Raw genomic sequence first — 20315 nt, 5'->3', positions numbered from 1 at the left:
TGAATGGACTAGCTTTTTACCTCTATTTGGCTCCTACCTGCTTCTTTTATTTACTGTGATTATTTTCTGGCTACAGACCAAACTGTGGTTAATACTAATAAAGGACAACTAAAACAACAATGAACTTAATTTCCTCTATGAAGGACAACCTTACTCACAGCTGAGAAAAACCATATGGAATACAGAAAGCTGTAATGGAAAAAAATACGGGCTTTGAGGTCAGACAAACTTGGATTTAAATTTTAGCATTATGATATACTAGCAGAGTGCCTTGGGGCAGATTACAATGACACTGGTCACAATTTTCTCTGCACATTATTAGTAATTCTCCACATTATTATTAATAATTCTCCACATTATTAATAATTCTATTTACATATCTGGCACAGGGTTAAATAAGAAAATAAATGAGTGTGTTATATAGTGGACAATCAGTATTGGATAAGACCTCCTTCCCACTGTTTCTCCCTTTCCTTGTGTTATCATTAAAGTAACAATGCATGTCTTAGTCTGGCTGTAAGAACCTGCAAATACATGAAATGCCATCTTCATCATAGTATTCATAATTCCTTCAGAGAATAAAGGGACCTTGAGGAGGTTGAGCTATTTTATTTAAAATAAGTGAATGATTAATCTTGAGAATAGACACATATGCTACCAAATAGGCAGCCATTTGGTTGATAATGATGAAAAAGATGAAAAGGCTCATTTATGCTTTGGATATTCACAGTAAATATTCAGTATTCTGTCCCATATACTGATATTCTGCACAACTGCATCTGTCAAACTGGTGCACCTTCCAGCTGCCTAAGGCCATTTTAGACAACCTCAGGGTACGTGGAGCTGCTCACCTTACTCCAGGGTTTATATCTTAGCGCAGCCATCAGTCTCCCCAGCTGAGCTGGGGCTCTGTGTCGATATGATAAATTTTGCTACCGTGGTGTGGAGACTACCACCAATGGAAGATAATTAAACGTTTGAATAAAAGAGGGCATTCATTAAACCTGAAGATATGTGACATCTAAGATGAGTAGAGAGGCAAACTGCCTGATTATTTAATCACTGGATAATAGACTAATCGCTTAAAAGAAGAAAAAAACAGTTAAAAATTAACCTTTTGCATTTTAAAGCTTCTATCTACACATACATGCACGCATGAACACATACACAAATTAAGGATTATTCTTATTATTTTTTTGTTATTTCAATTTCAAATTATAGAAAGGGTTTATTCTGTCCATATTACTAAAAGTTCTTCCTTTTGTATTTTACCACAAAGATTATAAAAGAATATAGTTATATTTTATCATTGGCATTGAGAAAATAGAAGTACAGTGACATTTAAGTTTATTTCTTGAACACTTACCACTACCTTCTTAGAGACAGTCAGAGGCTACCTACCTGAACAGGAAACTTAAGAGTTTCACTTTGTGGAATTACGTAGGGGGACCTGCATTTTGTTTTAAAAAGGTGAAATGTCCTTACACATATTATAAACTCGAGGCGTGTGTGTGTGTGTGTGTGTGTGTGTGTGTGTGTGTGTGTAATAGTTTTTGGAAGCAATAGGAAATAGATCTCTCACAATTTTTACCATATTGAATACACAGTAACTTTTGCTGAATGCATAAATGACAGGCAGAAATAATCAATTCCCAATTTTGGGTGGTAGAGAAATACCCAGTAAAACAAGATAAAATCCTAGTTTAGTCATTGGTTTTCACAGCTATCTCTTCCCAAAGCTATAAGTTAATTGCCAATACATACGATAGTTGTTCTTTCTTTTATTTCCTAATCTCTTGATCAGGAACAGCATAATAGCAGCTGTAAACTAAGAGATAGGGAAGGGGATTAGATAATCCAGTAACTGGATACATTTCGAGATGGGACTTTCTAACCATCCCCTACCTGTACACCTGTATGGTAAGGTCTACTCCCTTCATGGCATAGTTGCAAGCCCCACAAAAAAGGAAATATACCTTCTTTCTCTCCTCAGACCTTATGAAAATGATATTAAAGGAATTTAAAATGGGAATAAATTCATGGGGGAGGGGATAATGGAAAAGAGACATCAGTGGAGAAGACATTTTGAGAACAAGAAAGCAGATGCTTACGTGGTTAGCTGCTGAGAATGGAAGAAGTAACAACCACAGAGAGAGAGCTAATGATGAAAAAGAATTGATTCCTTTTGCAAAACTTGTGTGTGTGTAAGACTCAGAGACAACAGAAAGCTATGTGGGATGCCCTGGAAAATGGAGAAAATAAAGAAAAATGAAAGATATGAGATCCTGGATATAAGGCATCTAACACAAAAAAGAGGATGACAGTGGGGCTGCAAACAGAAATCAATCCATTCAGAAAGGAACAACAGGGTGGAAGGCTAGAAGGCTCTGAGTGGGAGGTCTCCAGGAAAAAATAAATAAATAAATCGGTAGATTATCTAACATGTTTGAGCATTTGAAGAAAGAGTAACAAAATGATCAAAATCAAAAGCTAAACTAGGAAAAAATATTTGCAAAAGACACATCTCATGAAATACTGTTATCCAAAACACACAAAGAACACTTAAAACTCAAGAATACAAACAATCCAATTAAAAATGGGCCATAGAGCTTAACAGACACCTCACCAAAGAATACATACAGATGGTAAATAAGTATATGAAAAGATGCACCACATCATATATCATCAAGGAAATGCAAATTAAAACGATAATGAGACACCGCAACACATTCACCAGAATGGCCAAAATCCAGAACACTGACAACCCCAAATGCTGGTGAGGATGTGGAGCAACAGGGACTCGTTCATTGCTGGAGGGAATGCAAAATCACGCAGCCACTTCGGAAGACAGTTTGATGGCTTCTTACAAAACTAACATACTCGAAATATTCAACCCAACAATTGAGTTATGTGTTATTTACCCAAAGGATTTGCAAACTTCTGTTCATACAAAACCTGCACACGATGTTTGTACCAGCTTTGTTCATAACTGCCACAACTTGAAAGCAACCAAGATGTCCTTCAGTAGGTGAGCAGATAAATTGTGGAACATCCAAACAATAGAAGATTACTCAGTGCTAAAAAGAAATGAGCCACCAACCCATGAAAAGGCATGGAAAAATCCAAAATGCATATTGCTAAGTGAAAGAAGCCAATCTGAAAAGGCTGTATACATATTGTATGATTCTATATTTCATTATGGAAAAGGCAAAACTATGGAGACAAAAAAGATCAGTGGTTGTTTGGTGTTGGAAGGTTAGGGGAAGGGGTGAATAGGTGGAGCACAGAGGATTTTGGGGGCAGTGAAAATACTCTGCGTGATAATACGATGTGTACATGAGACTATACATTTGTGCAAATCCACAGAATGTACAACACCAAAAGTGAACTCTGATAGAAACTACAGGCCTTGATGATTATGATGTACTAATCTGGTTCCATCAATTGTAACCAATGTACTACTCTGATGGGGGGTGTGGACAAAGAGAGGCCACACATGTGTGTGGTTAGTGGGTATATAGAAAATCTCTGTACCTTCTTCTTTGCTGTGAACCTAAAACTGCCTCAAAAAACTCAAAGCCTTACCAAAAGAAAAAAAAAAAAAAAAGCTAACTTGGACATCCAGCTAAATCTGGTTAGAAACACAATCAAAAGCAAGTATTAATTCTGGGGGGAAAAAGTATACAAGAATAGAAATATAACTAATTTTGAACATGGTGTTATATCTCCATGTATTAGGATATGGTCAAAAGGAAAGATAATTTGAGAGAGATAAATCTTCATCTACTATATAGGCAAAGAGTGAGAATCCAGAAATAACAGTTACAAGCACATTATGCAGAGGTAAAGATGTAAATGTCAAAAGATAGAGATGAAATAGAAAAGGATTTGGTAAAAAGGTTTCTCTATTTCATTAAAAGCCATTTGTAATATTTGATTTTGTAAAAATATATGAATGTATTCTTTTGAGAAAAAATAAAACCAAATAACAGCAGTACTGGAAAGAAGCAGGATCCTATAAAATGTCTTACAAAGTTTCAAATGGATCATGGCAACATAATGGAGGCTTACCATCAGGTTCAGAGGATTCAAGACATAATGCTTCAAGTGTTTTAATATATTTTTTTATTAACACAAATAGAGACTGGCTTATGGCAATTTGCAACCTTGGTACAGCAAATTACTTTCAAAACAATGACAGCTTCTCTTATTCCGAAAAAAGAAAAAAATCCAGTCAGATGCTTAATTATATTCTTTTTAGAAACGTTTTGTATGTGTGGAGGGGGATGGGAGTGGGGAGGTTCAGGGACATAAATTCACTTTGCAACATCATTTCCACTTGGATTCTTGGATTCAGACATTTCATCCTATTTTGAAAGGCAAGCTCCACCTTATCTTCACAACAGCTAAGCATTTATAAGGCAAAGCAGCAGAAAGCCGGTCCTATCCAATGTATCTCTAGTCTTCACAGACTTAATGAAAACAAGCTTCAAGGGGATTGCTTCTGATCCTGAGCACATCACACCTCTGATCAGGAGGATCAAACATGATACCTCTCTGTGGTACCTGCCCAAACTCTTTTCGGCTACACATAGGCATACAATCATACAATCTCGGCAGAGCCTGCTTTTCTGTTAAGAGATCCTTACATATTAACCTTGTCAGCCAGACACATCTGAGAGTTAAGTGCTCTGGCAGGCACACAAACAAAGGCTCCACATTTCCCGTCACACCACAAGCTATTAATGATATAGGCAGGTCTGCCCATTTCCCCGGCTTGGGCATCAGCTGACAGCTCTCTGCCACCTCCTTGCTCCCAGCTCACATTTCTTCTGATTCTCTTCTGTAAACAATTGTGGTCTATGTGGACACACAAAGCTGTTCAGGAAAGTTCTTGGGAATCACTCTAAACATCAAAGCTGATCCTTTTTTAAAAAAACAAATTTTACACCAAGCTGATCTTGAACTAAAATTTACATAAAACATTATGCTAATTTTTTTTGCCAAAATATAATTTTTATTTTTTATATGAATTATATGAAAGTTTGCACAGTGTGGTACCATTAACATCACAAATACTTCTTGTTTTCCATTTGGGATGCCAATCACTTTTGATTCTTATTCTATTACCTACTTATTTCTTCTTTCCCACTATTGGCTCCAATTCCTCTGTGAACTCTTCACAAGTTGGTGTTAACTGTTTTTGTGAGTTGGGACTGAAAGGGCAGAGAGTGGGTGGGAGGGGACAGACTGAACTTTTGGGTAAAATGAAAACTTGTTAGTATTATGAGTGTTGTCTGGGTTCTCTACTTTGTTTTTCATGAAATGTTTTTAAATTAAAATATAATGTGGGTTCATATTAAAATAAAGGTAATTTCAGATGTGAGCTCCAGATAATTGTTTCCAGTGGGTTCCACTTGGGTTACGCCATTCTTCACCTTACACATTGTTCCTGTACAATCTTTGCCATACCAGACTCTCCCTAAACTCAACCTGCATTTCCAAAACACTGAATGACTTCTACTCCTTCATTTTCTTCCCCATTCCAAGAGCTACTCAAAATCAAGATATTAAAATATTAAACGTTTCCTATGATTTTCCCAGACCTGCTTCCTCTCTGAGTTAACAACTTAAAAGAAGCAAGCGTCCTTCCTCTGTGTTTCCATAACACCATGCTCATAATTCTATGAAATAGTCTATTGAGGTTATCTTTTATGTATTTGTCTTCCCTACCTCACTCCCCAATGAGTTATGTGAGACCTGCAGAAAGGAACTGTGCTATATTGATCTTCACAGACGTATATCCTAAGAAACTGACCTGGTAAGCGAATGCTTACTGACTGAACTGACTCTCCCATTTTCTCCTTTTGGTGGTGAGTTCTAGACCATCTAACAGTCCAGTTGTCCAAGCTGGACACTCTGACATCAATCTCTTCTTCTTCCTCTTCTTCACTTCTGCCAGCCTTTTTGTCTTTTGCCTGGATGCTTGCTATAGATAGACTCCTTCCGAGTCTTTGTACCTCTATCTATACTCACCTCTGCTGTAAGATTAGTCCATTGATAGGGAGACTTGCTGCAGTTGCTCTCCTGCTGAAGAACCTCCAATGCCCCATCAGCTAAACAACAAATTCAAATTTCTTAACACTACACATGAAGCTTTCCTTCCATGTTGGTCTCTGCCAGCCTGTCTATGGTCATTTATTTGCATAGCCTAGTCAAACTCTCAGCTCAGAATCACCAAAGTCTAGTTACTTCCTAAACACAGAGGGCTACGTAGGTGGTGGAGATAGGAGAATGGGGGTCAGTGGATTAGGAAAGCACCATCTTCAGTAATTTTTCAAATGAGGTAACATGAGGTTACCTTAAGGATCTCTTAAGGTAACATGGAGACATGGCTGTTGTTAAAACTGTGATAAAATATATATTTGAGGAATGATTTAAAGCAAGATAGAGTTTTTGGGAAAATTCTCAAGGGCAGCACTTTATTTTCCTTTGATAGTTCCCAAACCAATGGCAGTATCCCTCTTAACCTTGAACTGCTTCTGCCATTCTACACATCACATGTTCAAGACATCACATGTCTGGGCCTCACACACTTCGGCCAACAGTAGCTTCCAACCTCTCCCCGTTTTCCTTTTTGACCCAACTAACATTAGTACATTTTTTTTCAAGCAGGAGATCATATATTCTTTTATCTTGAAATATTATTACCTGCCTGCCCAGGTTGGGCTAAGGGCCCTGTCTCTATTTCTAAGTTCTTTCCCATAATTCTACTCATCATTATATTGAAATTATCTTTCAAATGTCTGTTGTTGCCATCCATAAACTATAGGTATTTAAGGTCAGGGACTGTCCTTTCTTCATCTTTATAGCCTGAACACCTAGAAGAGAGATTGACATTAACTAGACTTTTCATAAATGCTTGTCGACTGGAAGAACAGACTACTCTATTTTTGCCCTTTGTTTGTGAATCACACCACATGCCAGTCTGGCTTCTCACTGGAAATAACAGACAGGTGAAAAACTCACTACGGCAGCCATTTAAAAAAATAATTGATGATGAGTAGAATACATTCTTAACACCGAGTAGCCTAAGCGGTTTCTCCAGCTCTGCTAGCACAGTGACTGGATGAATCTTTCCTGAGAATACATTGTCTTGCAGCTGTTTTTTCCTATTTTCATGTAGACTCAAGTCAAACGATGGATCTACTTGTTGCTTCATGTGAGCAATCTGTCTGGCAAAATGTACCAGTTCTAACACTGCTGCAGAACTTGGAATCAAATGGTATTTTAGTAAATCAGTTAGCTAATTTTGCTGGCATGGAAGTAGGCTTAGTAAATTTTTCTTTGACAGGGAATGTTTTTGCATGAAATTTTTATTGTCTCATGATAATTTTTACTGTCTCATTACTTCAAAATTATAGTTAATCTCCAAATTGAAGCAATTAAAAGCAGAAGGCACAAAGTTTCATTCATTTATTCCACTGATCATTCAACACTCTTTTGCTGCAATTCTAATTCTGTGTTAGGTTCTGTGCTGAGTCATGGGTATATGATGTGAAAAGAGCTAATGCAATCCTGTTCTCATGGAGCTTGCAATTGTGGGAAAGGGATAAAATACACAAAGATAATTTAACATATAGTGTGATTATTTCATTCCTATGCACAGATCCCTTCTTACTTTCCATGGTGAAACTTCTAAATATAACCAACTAAAATATTCATGTTCTGAACATACCTTTGTCTACCACACTTTCAGATAATAATCTCATCTCTGAAAAAATATGGGCATGCACATTCAAATGCCCTTCTCTGGTCTTCAGAATGTATCCATATTTTACTCTCCATACTTGATCTTATTGTTTCAAGAGGAAGAAGCATCCCAGTTCCTCGTCAGGGATTACTCTATATTTTAAATTCCAAATTTTCAAGATCTCCTGGGGGACTTGGTTCCATTTTTTGGCTTGACCTGTAACATGCTCAATATCTCCCATTGTAAAAACAAAAATGTATCTGTTAGAGTTCTTCCTGTCTCAAGCTACTGTTTTGCCATGTTACTTTCATTCATTGATGCTCTTAAAAAACAAAAAGAGGTGGGTATGTATTTGCCCAATTCACTTCCCTACCATTCACTTACATCTTACTTTTCTCTAACCTGATGTCCACTAATATCATTTGACTGATGTTCCTAATGGTTACCAGTAACCTCCTGTCACCTGAGGTGGACATCCGTAGCTTGTATCATACAGTGGCTACTCCCTCTTCTCCTGGCATCATTGCCTTGACTTCTTTTGGGACCTCTTTTTCCTCTACTCTCAATCCATGTGCTTTAGTGGGAGTGACCCTATCCTTAGCATTAAGGGTAGGCATGTAACAAACACGAGCAAGTCAACACAGGCTATGATGATAGAGTTTGGGATCATCACCAGTCCCCATTAGAGGCAATCAGAACTAACAGTGGAAGTAAGGTCGGAGGTAACCTAAAAGAGAAACCTCATTTTCTTTTCATGGACTGGGACTTGAATGGATGTAGGCTGGTTCTGCTACTGCCATCTTGTCACAATGAGGAGACAGCCTTTCAGAAACTGGAGCCAAAACAGGAAGCAAAGCCAAGAAGTGGGAAAAGAGAAACTGTGTCTGATTTCATTGATTAAACTGCTAAATACAATCAAATCTAATAACGGGAATACCTTTGAACTTTGTAGTTATGTGAGACAATAAATTCTCTTTTGCTTCAAGCAGTTAGGATTCTGTGGTTGCTGTCATTTGCAACAAAAAAGGATAATAATTTAGTCATAAAAAATCGATGGCTTGTATTTGACAGAACTAATCATTGCCTTTTTAAAAAATGCACTATTCCTCTGTCTTTACCCATTTTTTCTAATCCTTCCTTTAATCCCCTCCAGGTCCTCTTTATGTATAGCATCAAATTGTAGAATTTTAGGATCAGAATGGATAAGGGGCAAAGAAACTAATACATATTAAGATCCTTGAGGAAGGCACATTTCATATGCATAAAAGCCTGTTGAAAGTATGGACACACTCTTTGGAATTATGTTTGGAACACCACACTAATGATTAAACTGCTATAAAAGAGATGTTATATGAAGAGAAAATAGTTGTAAATTTGGACTGCATGCTATCATTTCCATTCTGAATGTAAACAATGGAATATTAATGAGGCACAGAATGAAGGTTTTCATAGTGATAATGCCTCCAATGGTAGTTTGAAAAAAAGGAAGAACTGTCATTGCATTTTGATACTAGCACACTTTCTAGAAAGCAATTAAATTGCCTTGCCACCTCAGTTTTTAGAAAGCAAAAGGTTGGAAAATGCAATAAAAATGAACATTATTTCCAAAGAGAACTGAAAGTCATTGGACTATAAGATATTTGAAATCATATCAAAAAGCAGAATTTATAGCCTTATGAGTTATGAAAAAGGAAATTGAATCGTGTGTTTTATTTTTAAAACACAACGACTAAAAAGGTGTTTCCATAGTAACAAGGTCAATACCAGTAGCCATTACAGACCTTCCTCTTTGCTGATAGTGGGTTTAAAGATCTTTTCCAAATACCATTTTAAAAGCCCTATGAAAAAGTACAGCTTTTCTGATCATTCCTCTGAACCAAAAATGAGGAAAAACACACATGGAGTATTGAGTTTCTCATGTTTTATGGATTATAAGCATTTATGGTTGTCATATTTTCAGAAAGAAGACTGCCTGACTAGCTATTATGCCAGCCCTCGAACATGGGATTTGATTAGCCTGATTGTAAATCTGGACAAACAGAAGTTGTTTGCAGTAGTATTCAAACAGAAATAAAAGGCAGCACAATATTAGAAAAAAAATACTTTTTTAACATCTAAATATTGAAAGAGTTAAGTAAATAATCCCTGTTATTAGAAAAATTGCAAAGGCTCAGATGAAGCATGATATCACCACTAGAGGAAGGTTAGAAAGATACCACATTTTGTTTACAACAGAAATAAATAGCTCTTTGGCCATAAAATCAATTCATTTAGTGCCACCAGGAAATGGCCTCTCCTTCCTCTTTCCTTTGTATCAAGATACACTTGCCCATATGACAGTCATTTGTGCTGCCTTATCTTCCCCAATAACTGCGAGCCCCTTGAGAACAGAGATATTTTCTCTTTGTATTCACAATAGTATCTCACATACATTTTGCATTTAAAAACTAAAAAATAAGTAGAGAATGAATTGTGAAAAATAATGGCACAACAGTGCCTAAAATAACACAAAATCTGTGGTGTATTTTTAGAAATGATACGTCAGTAAAAACGTGTACTCGTGATTTAAATCTCTTTAAACCAAGAGGCTCTAGATCCTTGTTCACAGACTCAAAACTGTTAAATAATGAATTGTTTCCTAGACCAATTCCCTCAGAGTCCCTGCAGCTGGGGTCCTGGCATCAGTATTTTTGACAGCTACTCGGGTAAACCTAAAGCGATGCTAGAGTTGAAAATCATTGCTTTAAACTGTCCACTGGGGCTCAATTAAAGATTAATTTATTTACCTCCAACTTTTAGCTACTTGTTTTTTTTTTCCTCAATATTGCCTCATAGTACTGTATTTGCCAAATCTATAAGACTTTTTTTTTTTTTCTTTTGAGGGAGAGAGAGCACACACACAAGCGAGCAGGGGAGAGGGGCAGAGAGAAAGAATCTTAAGCAGACTCAAAGTTCAGCGCGGAGTCTAACACAGGGCTCAATCCCTGTGATCCTTGGGATCATGACCTGAGCCAAAATCAAGAGCCCAACACTCAACTGACTAAGCCATCCAGGCAACCCTATAAGGCCTTTTATTATAACCTAATAATTTATTTTCTAGAGTCACTTTTTATAATAAAAGCTCCAATTAAAAAAGTTCTGTCTTACACAATTAAAAATGTTAACCAACAATTATCTATTGTATTCTGTTCAATATACTTATTAGTTTTTTGTTGCTGTAAATTCAGCTTCTGAAAAGCAGAGATGAATACAGTTCCATATAGTAGATACTAATCAAGGTCAGTAGAATTTAATATATGATGTTGTGCTTTTATGCTTACCTTTCCTGGGCCTGGAATGTCTTTCACACTTTTATCTACCTGAAAAAATTCAGACTCATCTTTCAAAACACCCAGATCGTATCTTTCTTCCTCCAGGAAGCCCTTCCTGATTCAAACTATTAAGCCCTCTCTTCTTTGGCACTGCTACTGCATTTATGCCTGTAGTTTGCACTTCTCCTACTGCACTGCCATTTCTTTTTCTTTTCTTCTTTTGTTTTTAAAATAAGTCCATTTGCACTACTTGATTGTGAACAACTTACACCAGGTGCTGACTTATGCCTCTCTGCTCTTTTACTCTCAGGGTGTGGCAAAATAGCTAGAAACAACAGGCATTCAGTAAGAGTTTACTAAATGAAAGAACGAATGTCCACAATGAAGTGAACTGGGTGCATTTCAAAACCACGATTTCTGAGGACTAAGTTGTGTCTCCTTCAAAAATTCATATACCCCACGTGATGGTATCTGGAGATGGGGACTCCAGGAGATAATTAGGTTTAGAGGAGGTCCTGAGGGCAGGGCTTTCTTGATGGGATTAGTGTCCTTATAAAGAGCTAAGTTATTGTTGGTATTAGTATGTAAATGTTTGTGAAAATCATCTCCCAAATATACAAGTTACTTTAAAATAAAGCTAAATAGTTTTTCTTTATTTTGACTATATATGTTAAAGCTTATATAATAATTTTCAAGCCCTTACTGAATATGGAATTTTTTATTTGTTAAGATGCACATTTGGATTTTTTTTTTTAATTTTTTTTTAACATTTATTTTTGAGACAGAGAGAGACACAGCATGAACGGGGAAGGGGCAGAGAGAGAGGGAGACACAGAATCGGAAGCAGGCTCCAGGCTCTGAGCCATCAGCCCAGAGCCTGACGCGGGGCTCGAACTCACGGACCGCGAGATCGTGACCTGAGCCGAAGTCGGACGCTCAACTGACTGAGCCACCCAGGCGCCCCTGGATTTTGAAATCCACTGAAATAAATATAAAAATTTTTAAGTTTTTTAAACTTTCATCTGTCTCATGCATAAGCTAGGTGTTTTCTAGAAGAGAGATATGAGTGCCATTCAGAATTGCCTAATACTGGGTCTGTGACTTGTTGAAATCAAATAAATATCTTGATCAGTTGAAAAAAAAAAAAAAAGAGATACCAGAGAGCATGCTGTCTCTCTCCCTCTCTGCCCTGTGAGGACACAGCAGGAAAGCAGCTTTCTGCAACCAGGAAGAGATCTCTCGCCAAAACCTGAACATACTGACAGCCTCTAGAACTATGAGAAAATAAACTTCTGTTGTTTAAGAACCCCAGTCTACAGTATTTTGTTCTGGCACCCCAAGCTAATACAACTATGAACTGGGATTAAGTTATTTGATGAGAACATTAATATAAATGCTATATTAATACTTATGCTTACTTATGCTTTTTTATTTTAATCCTTTAAAAAATACATTTTTTTTCCCAAAGGAAAGGCTATATCAAATGCAATTAGACTAGATATTTCATAATTCCTCCCAAATAAATTAGAGGCATAATTTTTGGTATTTTCCTGGTTGACTAAGAACCCAGACATCAGCATATGAAGTTGAAAATGATGTGATCTTTCAGAACAATTAATCAATAGGAAAGAATAAGTTATCTTGGGGACCTTGTTATCAAAGATAGTTATTTATCAGGATTCCTTTTTTCTCCCTCACAGGTTACATTCATTAAAGACCCAGTACAGTCTTTGTACTGTGCTATAGACACTGTCTTAAGTTAATTTTATTTGTCTTAAGACCAATTTAAGCTTGTTTCATTCCAGCATTCTCTTGGGACTCTGGATAATAAACTCTCCAACCCTTATCTGGAGAATCTACTCTATAATCAAGGCATAAAAATGGAATTGTTTGAAATAGCAGTATCCACGCTTTGTCTTATAGATAAGTAATATTTTTAAAACTTGGGGAACCAATACTAAGTTATCAACATTTTATTTGGCCAAATAACATTCAAAACAAATGAATGCCACGGTCAGCAATTAACATCAGTTCACAAGTGACAAAGCATCTTCACACAAATTAATTAAAGAATATAATCTTAGTAGAGAATAAAAGGTGGTTTTCAAAGTGACTATATTCCTGTAGTGGGGAAACATCTACTATATTCCTTATTCTCATTTCGGCCTATGTTGGTGAAACTTCGTTAAGGGCAAATTTCTCTCGGATAGATAAAAAGTTTCTGCCATTTACCATTTTTCCTCCTGAGTGCTGGACTTCATTCCTATTTCTCACTATTCAAAACCCTTTCTTATTCTAATTCTTAGGATTGGCCATTAACATAAAAAGTAACCTCAGTTTAATCACATCAGCATGCAGGGTCCAGATGAAAAATGCCTGTCTACTTAGATGTAATTATTTTCTCTCATTTTGTCAAATACTAAAGATAAATAATGCTTCCAATGCCATGATTACTTTATACTTCAGTATTTACAATATAGTATATAAATATCTACTGAAGGCTGTAAATTAAAAACTAACCAAGATAGCAATAAAACTTACATGTATGGACTCAGTGAGACTACCCTTGCCATTACAATTCCAAGAATCAGAGTTGTTAAAACTGTAGACAGAAGAGAGATCTGCAAAAGAAAATGTAAAGATGTTGTCAGTTTGGAAGAAAAATCGTTGTATTGAAAATATTAGGTGTTTCTCTTTTTACTTGTATAAACACATATACAGTTTTTGTTTACACAATCCTATAGTAGTTTATTCTTACAGACTGGTGTTGATAATCTCAAGCATGTAACTTTTTATCAGATCACAGTATTACTTTTTTTCTCAAAATAGGGGACAAGTACCATATATGAGTGCTCTAATCTTGCAACAGGGCTTGAAATGTTTTTAGTGGCTTACTGTATAGAATACAAAACTGGTGATTTTCATTCATGAAAGTGAAAGGGAAGTTGTTTTCTTTTTTCTTCAGGTCCTATTTTGGTGTTGGCTTGTGCTTCTTTTCTACCTATAATTACTTCTTCTGCTTCTGTCTTTACCTTCTCCTCTCCCTTTCAACATAAGACCCTCCCCACACATACTCACTTTCACACATTTTGGGTGTCCTCTCCCTTTTCCCTTCTATTCTCTAGCTCTGTTAGTCTATTTTTCCTATTTGGCTTTGCCCTTTGGTCTGTTTCTACAGTCTTTGCTTTTTCCCCTCTCTTCTGTCACTATTTCAATGGTTAAAATATAAACCGGTCTGTGTGTATATGTGTTCTGTGCACTCAATATTAGATCTGTGTTTCTGCCCTTAATTTTTTAATGGATACGCCCATTTTAGACTTCTTTCTCTAATAAGAGAAACATAATATGAAACTGCTTTTATTTCATTTGATTGTCATTAACCTTGTTTCCTGGGTTGCTAGTTTTTAACTAGAAAGAAGGTTGTATTATGAGTCCTCTGATCTACTGAGGAACAGAGATTTTAAATGACATTCCCCAGGTCACACAGCTAGAAGATGGCAGAGGGAGAATTCAAATGCAAGCATCCTGACTCCAGATCAGGACTCCTAACTACTGTGCTTTGCTCACTGGGAGGTTTATTTAGATATTTCAATATGAATCTTTTAAAGGGAATTTAGGGAAAATGTCCAGGTATTAATAATATGATAGAATATTAGCTTTCTTTTTATGAATGCCCAGCCTTCTGCTCTCAGAAAATAACATTTACGTCTATAACATGTGAAATGGAAAATTGTTCAGCCATTTAAAATTTTTCACAAAAAAGCTCTTGTTTATTTCTGGAAGTCTGTTAGGGAATGAAGGTAGAGTGGTCAGGATACTTTGGAATATCATCTCCACTCTCAGCTCCATCTGGAAGGACTGTGGGTAACAGGACCCATAACATGATCCTTATGGAAGGATCCATAACTACAGATACACATGAAACATCACAGTAAAAAGTAAAATTCACTCAAGTGTTGAACTCTTCAAATTAGAACATAAAAAATATATAAATAACTCTCTTTAAAAATGATTCATCAGAATGCTTGGCAAAATATAGCTATAACACCAATAATATTTTGCATAAAATACAAACACTCCTTGAGAGTAATGAAATAAAAATATAAGTAGATAAAGGCTAACCCATGCAGATGAGCGTATATGGTGAGATGAATAATTACTTGTTTGGTTTCACTAAAAATAAATCATAATTTCTCTTTAGCAATAAGAATCATACACAATGGCCAAATTCTCATGAATCAATCAACATACTGACATTTAAATTCACTGGATGAAACACATTGTAGTTTACTAAAAAATTTTTAGCCAATGAAGTGAGTTATCCTTACTTCTTAAACTTAGTCTAACTTTAAATTGTTTGAACTACTATCTGTAAAAATGATAGAACATTTTTTCAGTAAATTAGACTTGTGCAAGTATAATTCTTTTTATTTTCTAAATTGAAAGTATGCTGTCTGCTTTCAGAGTATCTACCTTAAAAAAAGGAAAGTAAAGGACATATTTATTTCATAATCATTAACTATTTAACCATCAATTCCCACAAATAAGATTAATATTCAAGCACAGTTTACTCTAGTATAATTATAAGTAAACTAAAAGAAATTAAGATAAATATTATAATTAAGAACTTGGCCATAGAGAAGATAGTTTCACAAAATTAGTACAGGTAACAAAGTACACTTCAGTACCTTTTTATTTTTTATTTTTAAAATATAATTTATTGTCAAATTGGCTAGCATACAGTGAGTAAAGTGTGCTCTTGGTTTCTCATTTCTGCTCTTGGCTTCAGTCTGCACCTTTTTAAAATGTAAAAGTTACCTTTCCAAGCTTGGCTATATCACGATACAAGGACAAAGGCAGAGTAAAGGCAGCCGTGGAAAGCACAATAATGAAGTGGCGACCAATAAACAAGTTTGCAGGGTCAACTAAAACACAACAAATATTATAAAGTCTTTATGGATATGAGTAACACACCAGGGATACAAGTAATTAGCCAAATACTTAATTGCAAAAATAACTCAACATTAAATGTTACCTAAATGACAAAGATTTTGAGTAAATCCCATAAAATCGTGTAAAAATAGAAATTATTCACAAAAATATAAATACAAAATAACTTAAGGATGAACCTATAGTTCAAATAATCTTTAAAAAATTTTTTTTAATGTTTATTTATTTATTTTTTAAAGTTTTCATTTATTTTTGAGACAGAGAGAGAGACAGAGCATGAGCAGGGGAGGGGCAGAGAGAGAGAGGGAGACACAGAATCTGAAGTAAGCTCCAGTCTCTAGCTGTCAGCACAGAGCCTGACGCGGGGCTTGAACTCACAGACTGTGAGGTCATGACTTGAGCTGAAGTCGGATGCTTAAGTGACTGAGCCACCCAGGCACCCCTTAATGTTTATTTTTGAGAGAGAGAGAGAGAGAGTGAGTGAGTAGGGGAGGGGCAGAGAGAGAGAAAGACACAGAATCTGAAGTAGGCTCCAGGCTCTGAGCTGTCAGCACAGAGCCTGACATGGGGCTCAAACTCATGAACCATGAGATCATGACCTGAGTTGAAGTGGGACACTCAACCAACTGAGCCACCCAGACACCCCTAGTTCAAATAATCTTATATGTTTCATTCAAATCATTTTAATAGCCTTCTAGTCAGTTTTCCTGCTTTACCTTTCCTTTGTCCCCCTAGAGTATACTTATAACCCAGAAAGTACAAAGATCCTTCCCAAAGGTTAAACACATGATGTCACTGTTGGTTCAAAACTCTCTAATGACAAATCCCTTCAATAGGAAGTAAGCTACATGAGGACAGGGCATGTTCTGAGGATTTTTCTTTTTTTTTTTTTTTAATTTCAGTATTCTAGAGAGACGTGAGCAGTAAAACTTAACATTTCAAAAATCAAGCTTTAGGTAAAGATATTCTATTTCTACACTTTTGTTGAGAAGCAGTGGTCTCCCTGAAGAAAAGTAGACAGAAACAACTTGTGTAGGGAAGTCTTTGGGAAGCTCTGCAGAAACCAGTATACACTGCAGACTCTTGGCTATCATAATGAATAAATAATTGTGTGTGTGTGTGTGGGGGGGGTGTACGTGCACACGTGTGCCTGTCATCAAATACAAGCAAAAGTTGTAAACATAAAATAAAACATACTTGCAAGGGTTTATATCATTTTAAAGCTGTGCTAATCATAGTGTTAACTTCAGGAGCTATATATCCATTCCAAGGAAGACACCACTGCTTAAACATTTGAGCTCATATTGAATTCTTTCAGAGATCCTACCACTAGGTTTTTGAAAGGTCCCCAGTGATACCAAGTCTTTGTTCATTAATTTGTGCAAAGTCTAAGGTCTATAGAATAAGTGAGTGAGTGTGGTTAAAAAAAAAAAAAAAAGCTATTACTGGGAAAAGTGAGACTCATTTTCTAATTTTCTCATATGGCTAATTAACTTATAGGGAAGTTCTCAGATGCAATTTCAAAGTGGTATAAATATACACACAAACACACACACGTACATACTGTAATAAAAAATAATCATGAATATTTGTTTAACTCAGACATAATTAAACAATTATCATAAAGTTGTGAAATCAAAATACTAAAACAGGAAGTTCAAGTTCCTGAGCCCTGAGCTCAAGTACTTACATATTTCTGGTGAACATAATTTGAATTAAATTATTTGCATATCTGTTTCTGTTTACCCTTTCGAATAATTTGCTCTACTAATATGTTTGGTAGAAAGTATAGGTTCTCTTCACTAGGAAATTTTAAGTCCTTAAAAAACACTGAAATAGAATCCTATGAATAGCAGAGACGAACCTAGTAACAAAGGCTCTCTATTACCATAAAGGACATTTTTTAATAAGGATCTAATGATGAGATCTATTATTTATACTGATCTTCTAACAAAAATACACCTGAATAAGTATTTTAAGTGTTTAAACTATAGTAAGATTTTTTTAAGTCTATTTATTTTGAGAGAGAGAGAGCACAAGCAAGGGAGCAGCAGACAGAGAGGGAGAGAGAATCCCAAGCAGGCTCAGCACTGTCAGCATAGGGACTAACGTGGGGCTTGATCCCAGGAACCATGAGATCATGAGATGAGCTGAAATCAAGAGTCAGATATTAACCGACTGAGCCACTCAGGCACCTCTAAACTATAGTAAGATTTTTGAGAAATTTCAAAATCATCTAAACATACACATTCTTATACCAACATTTCTTACTACTTAGACTTGTACCAAAGCTTTGGTTATCTGAGAGAAGTATAAGCAATTCCCACTTGCCAGTCTAAGACATTGGTGATATATTTCAGGGGAAAAAATACAGCTAAGGATTTTATCTACTTCTAAAAGTATTTTGGCATCATCTTATACTTTATAAAATATACAAACAAGGCACACATTATAAAATATTCCATTCAACAATGATAAATAAACTGTGATAAGGGGCACCTGAGTGGCTCAGTCGGTTGAGCATCCGACTTCAGCTCAGGTCATGATCTCATGGTTTGTGAGTTCAAGCTCCGCGTCGGGCTCTGTGCTGACAACTCAGAGCCTGGAGCGTGTTTTGAATTCTGTGTCTCCCTCTCTCACGGCCCCTCCCCAGAGTTCATGCTCTGTCTCTGTCTCTCTCTCTCTCAAAAATAAACAAAAAAATTAAAAAACTGTGATTAGAATAAAGTGTGTTCTTTGCTATGTGGCCTATTTTTTTAAATTCATTTTTGATTATTAAAAATTTAATAACCAGGGAGGGAGGTTTAAAGGGAACTTTAGCTTTGTAGAAGGTGTTTTATTTATGTGAAGAGTATATATCCATATATTATTTATAATTAAAAAACAACAAAAATGTGATCAAAATGTTTCTCTTTTGGGGAAATTTAAATTAATTTTGGTCTATTTTGTTGTACAGCCGATATTATACAGAATACTGAACTGCCATCAAAGCAAATAGGATAGGTATCTATAATTTGATATAAAAGTGTGTCCCTACTATACTACTAAGAGAAAAAGCACATTATAGAATGAGTTGTATAGTATTATCTTAGTCATGTGAATATCTGAAGTCATACATATTCTTAAGACTCTGGAGGTATATGTTAAAAAGGAAGGGAGGAAGGAAAGTAGGGAGAAAGTTGTTGGAAGAATTGTCCCTACCTGGTTTTCCCCAAACAAAGAAATTATGAGTATGCTCTATCTCCTCTATTTTGTCTGTTTTCTATTATTTCCTAGTAAATATATATATTTTTCAAATAAGAAAATGAAGTGATAAAAAGATTTTTCTAAATTAATATATGCTCCTTTGAAGACATAAAACGTAACAAAGGAAACGAAAAAATCTTCATGAATCCAATTAAAAGATAATCACAGCTGACATGTGAATGTATTTTTTCTTGTTTTTTCCCTTAGTTGTTGATTAAAATAGAAAGTTTACATAATTAGATCATATTTTATACACGGCATTCTTCCACTCACATGATCTCAGTTTATGAAAACATGATTTGTAGGCTGGGGGCTAGAACAGAAGCTGCTGATAAGAGCTAACAGTGTTGGGTAATCCTGCTATCTGCCAAGGACCATCGGTATTACCTCTGTTGTTTCACACAATTCTATGAAGCAGGTGGTACTCTACTTCGTAATTGAGAGATGAAGAGACTAGAACTCAGAGAGGGCATTAACCTTCTCAAGGCCACACAGCCAGCAAACAGTGTGTCTGTGATTTGATGGCCAAGTCTCCCTGATCTCCGTTTCCACTAAACCCTGTGAAAGGAGTAGGTGTGATTTCTAGTTTTAGGTTTTGTTTTCTTTCGGTTTGTATGTGTGTAGGATGAGTGATTCAGCACTGAGAGGAAAGGTGTATCTGCATCACTGTCAACGATGATAACAACCGTAGAGTTAGGTCACCATGAACTGAGGATTATGTGGCTTGGACGGGAAGCTCTTCAAGACAAAAAGACTTGTGACCTCTAAGTTATTTAACGTGCCATGATATAGTGCAAAGTCAAACAGGGAGTGGGGTTGTGGCACATGTTGAAAAGGTCTGCTTGAAATGTTCATAGTGGTTTTTCAATATCAGGCCAAACGAAACAACCCAAATGTCCCTCAACTAGGTGACAGATAAACTGCTGTACATCCATATGATAAAACACTCATCAGCAATAAAAAAAGAGCAAACAACTGATACACCCCCAAACTTGGATGAATCTCAAATGCATTATATTCAGTAAAGGATGCCAGACTTGAAAGTCTACCTATAT

General features: G+C 35.9%; 1 protein-coding gene across 2 annotated transcripts in view; it reads right to left on the bottom strand.

The window, feature by feature from the left end:
- Positions 1-20315, bottom strand: part of SLC38A11 (solute carrier family 38 member 11) — a 57664-nt gene that overhangs the window by 24849 nt on the left and 12500 nt on the right. For both annotated transcript variants that reach the window (XM_060621283.3, XM_060621282.3), the window contains exons 6-7: positions 15883-15989; positions 13606-13685 (exon numbers count right to left, since the gene is read on the bottom strand). In XM_060621283.3, coding sequence (XP_060477266.1) covers positions 13606-13685; positions 15883-15989 — 187 coding nt within the window. The remainder of the gene's footprint in view (positions 1-13605; positions 13686-15882; positions 15990-20315) is intronic.

This window comes from Panthera onca, chromosome C1 (genome assembly GCF_046562875.1).
Source record: "Panthera onca isolate mPanOnc1 chromosome C1, mPanOnc1 haplotype 2, whole genome shotgun sequence".
Taxonomy (NCBI): domain Eukaryota; kingdom Metazoa; phylum Chordata; class Mammalia; order Carnivora; family Felidae; genus Panthera; species Panthera onca.
The sequence above is the reverse complement of the archived record's forward strand: the minus strand, read 5'-3'. Positions and strand labels throughout refer to the sequence as shown.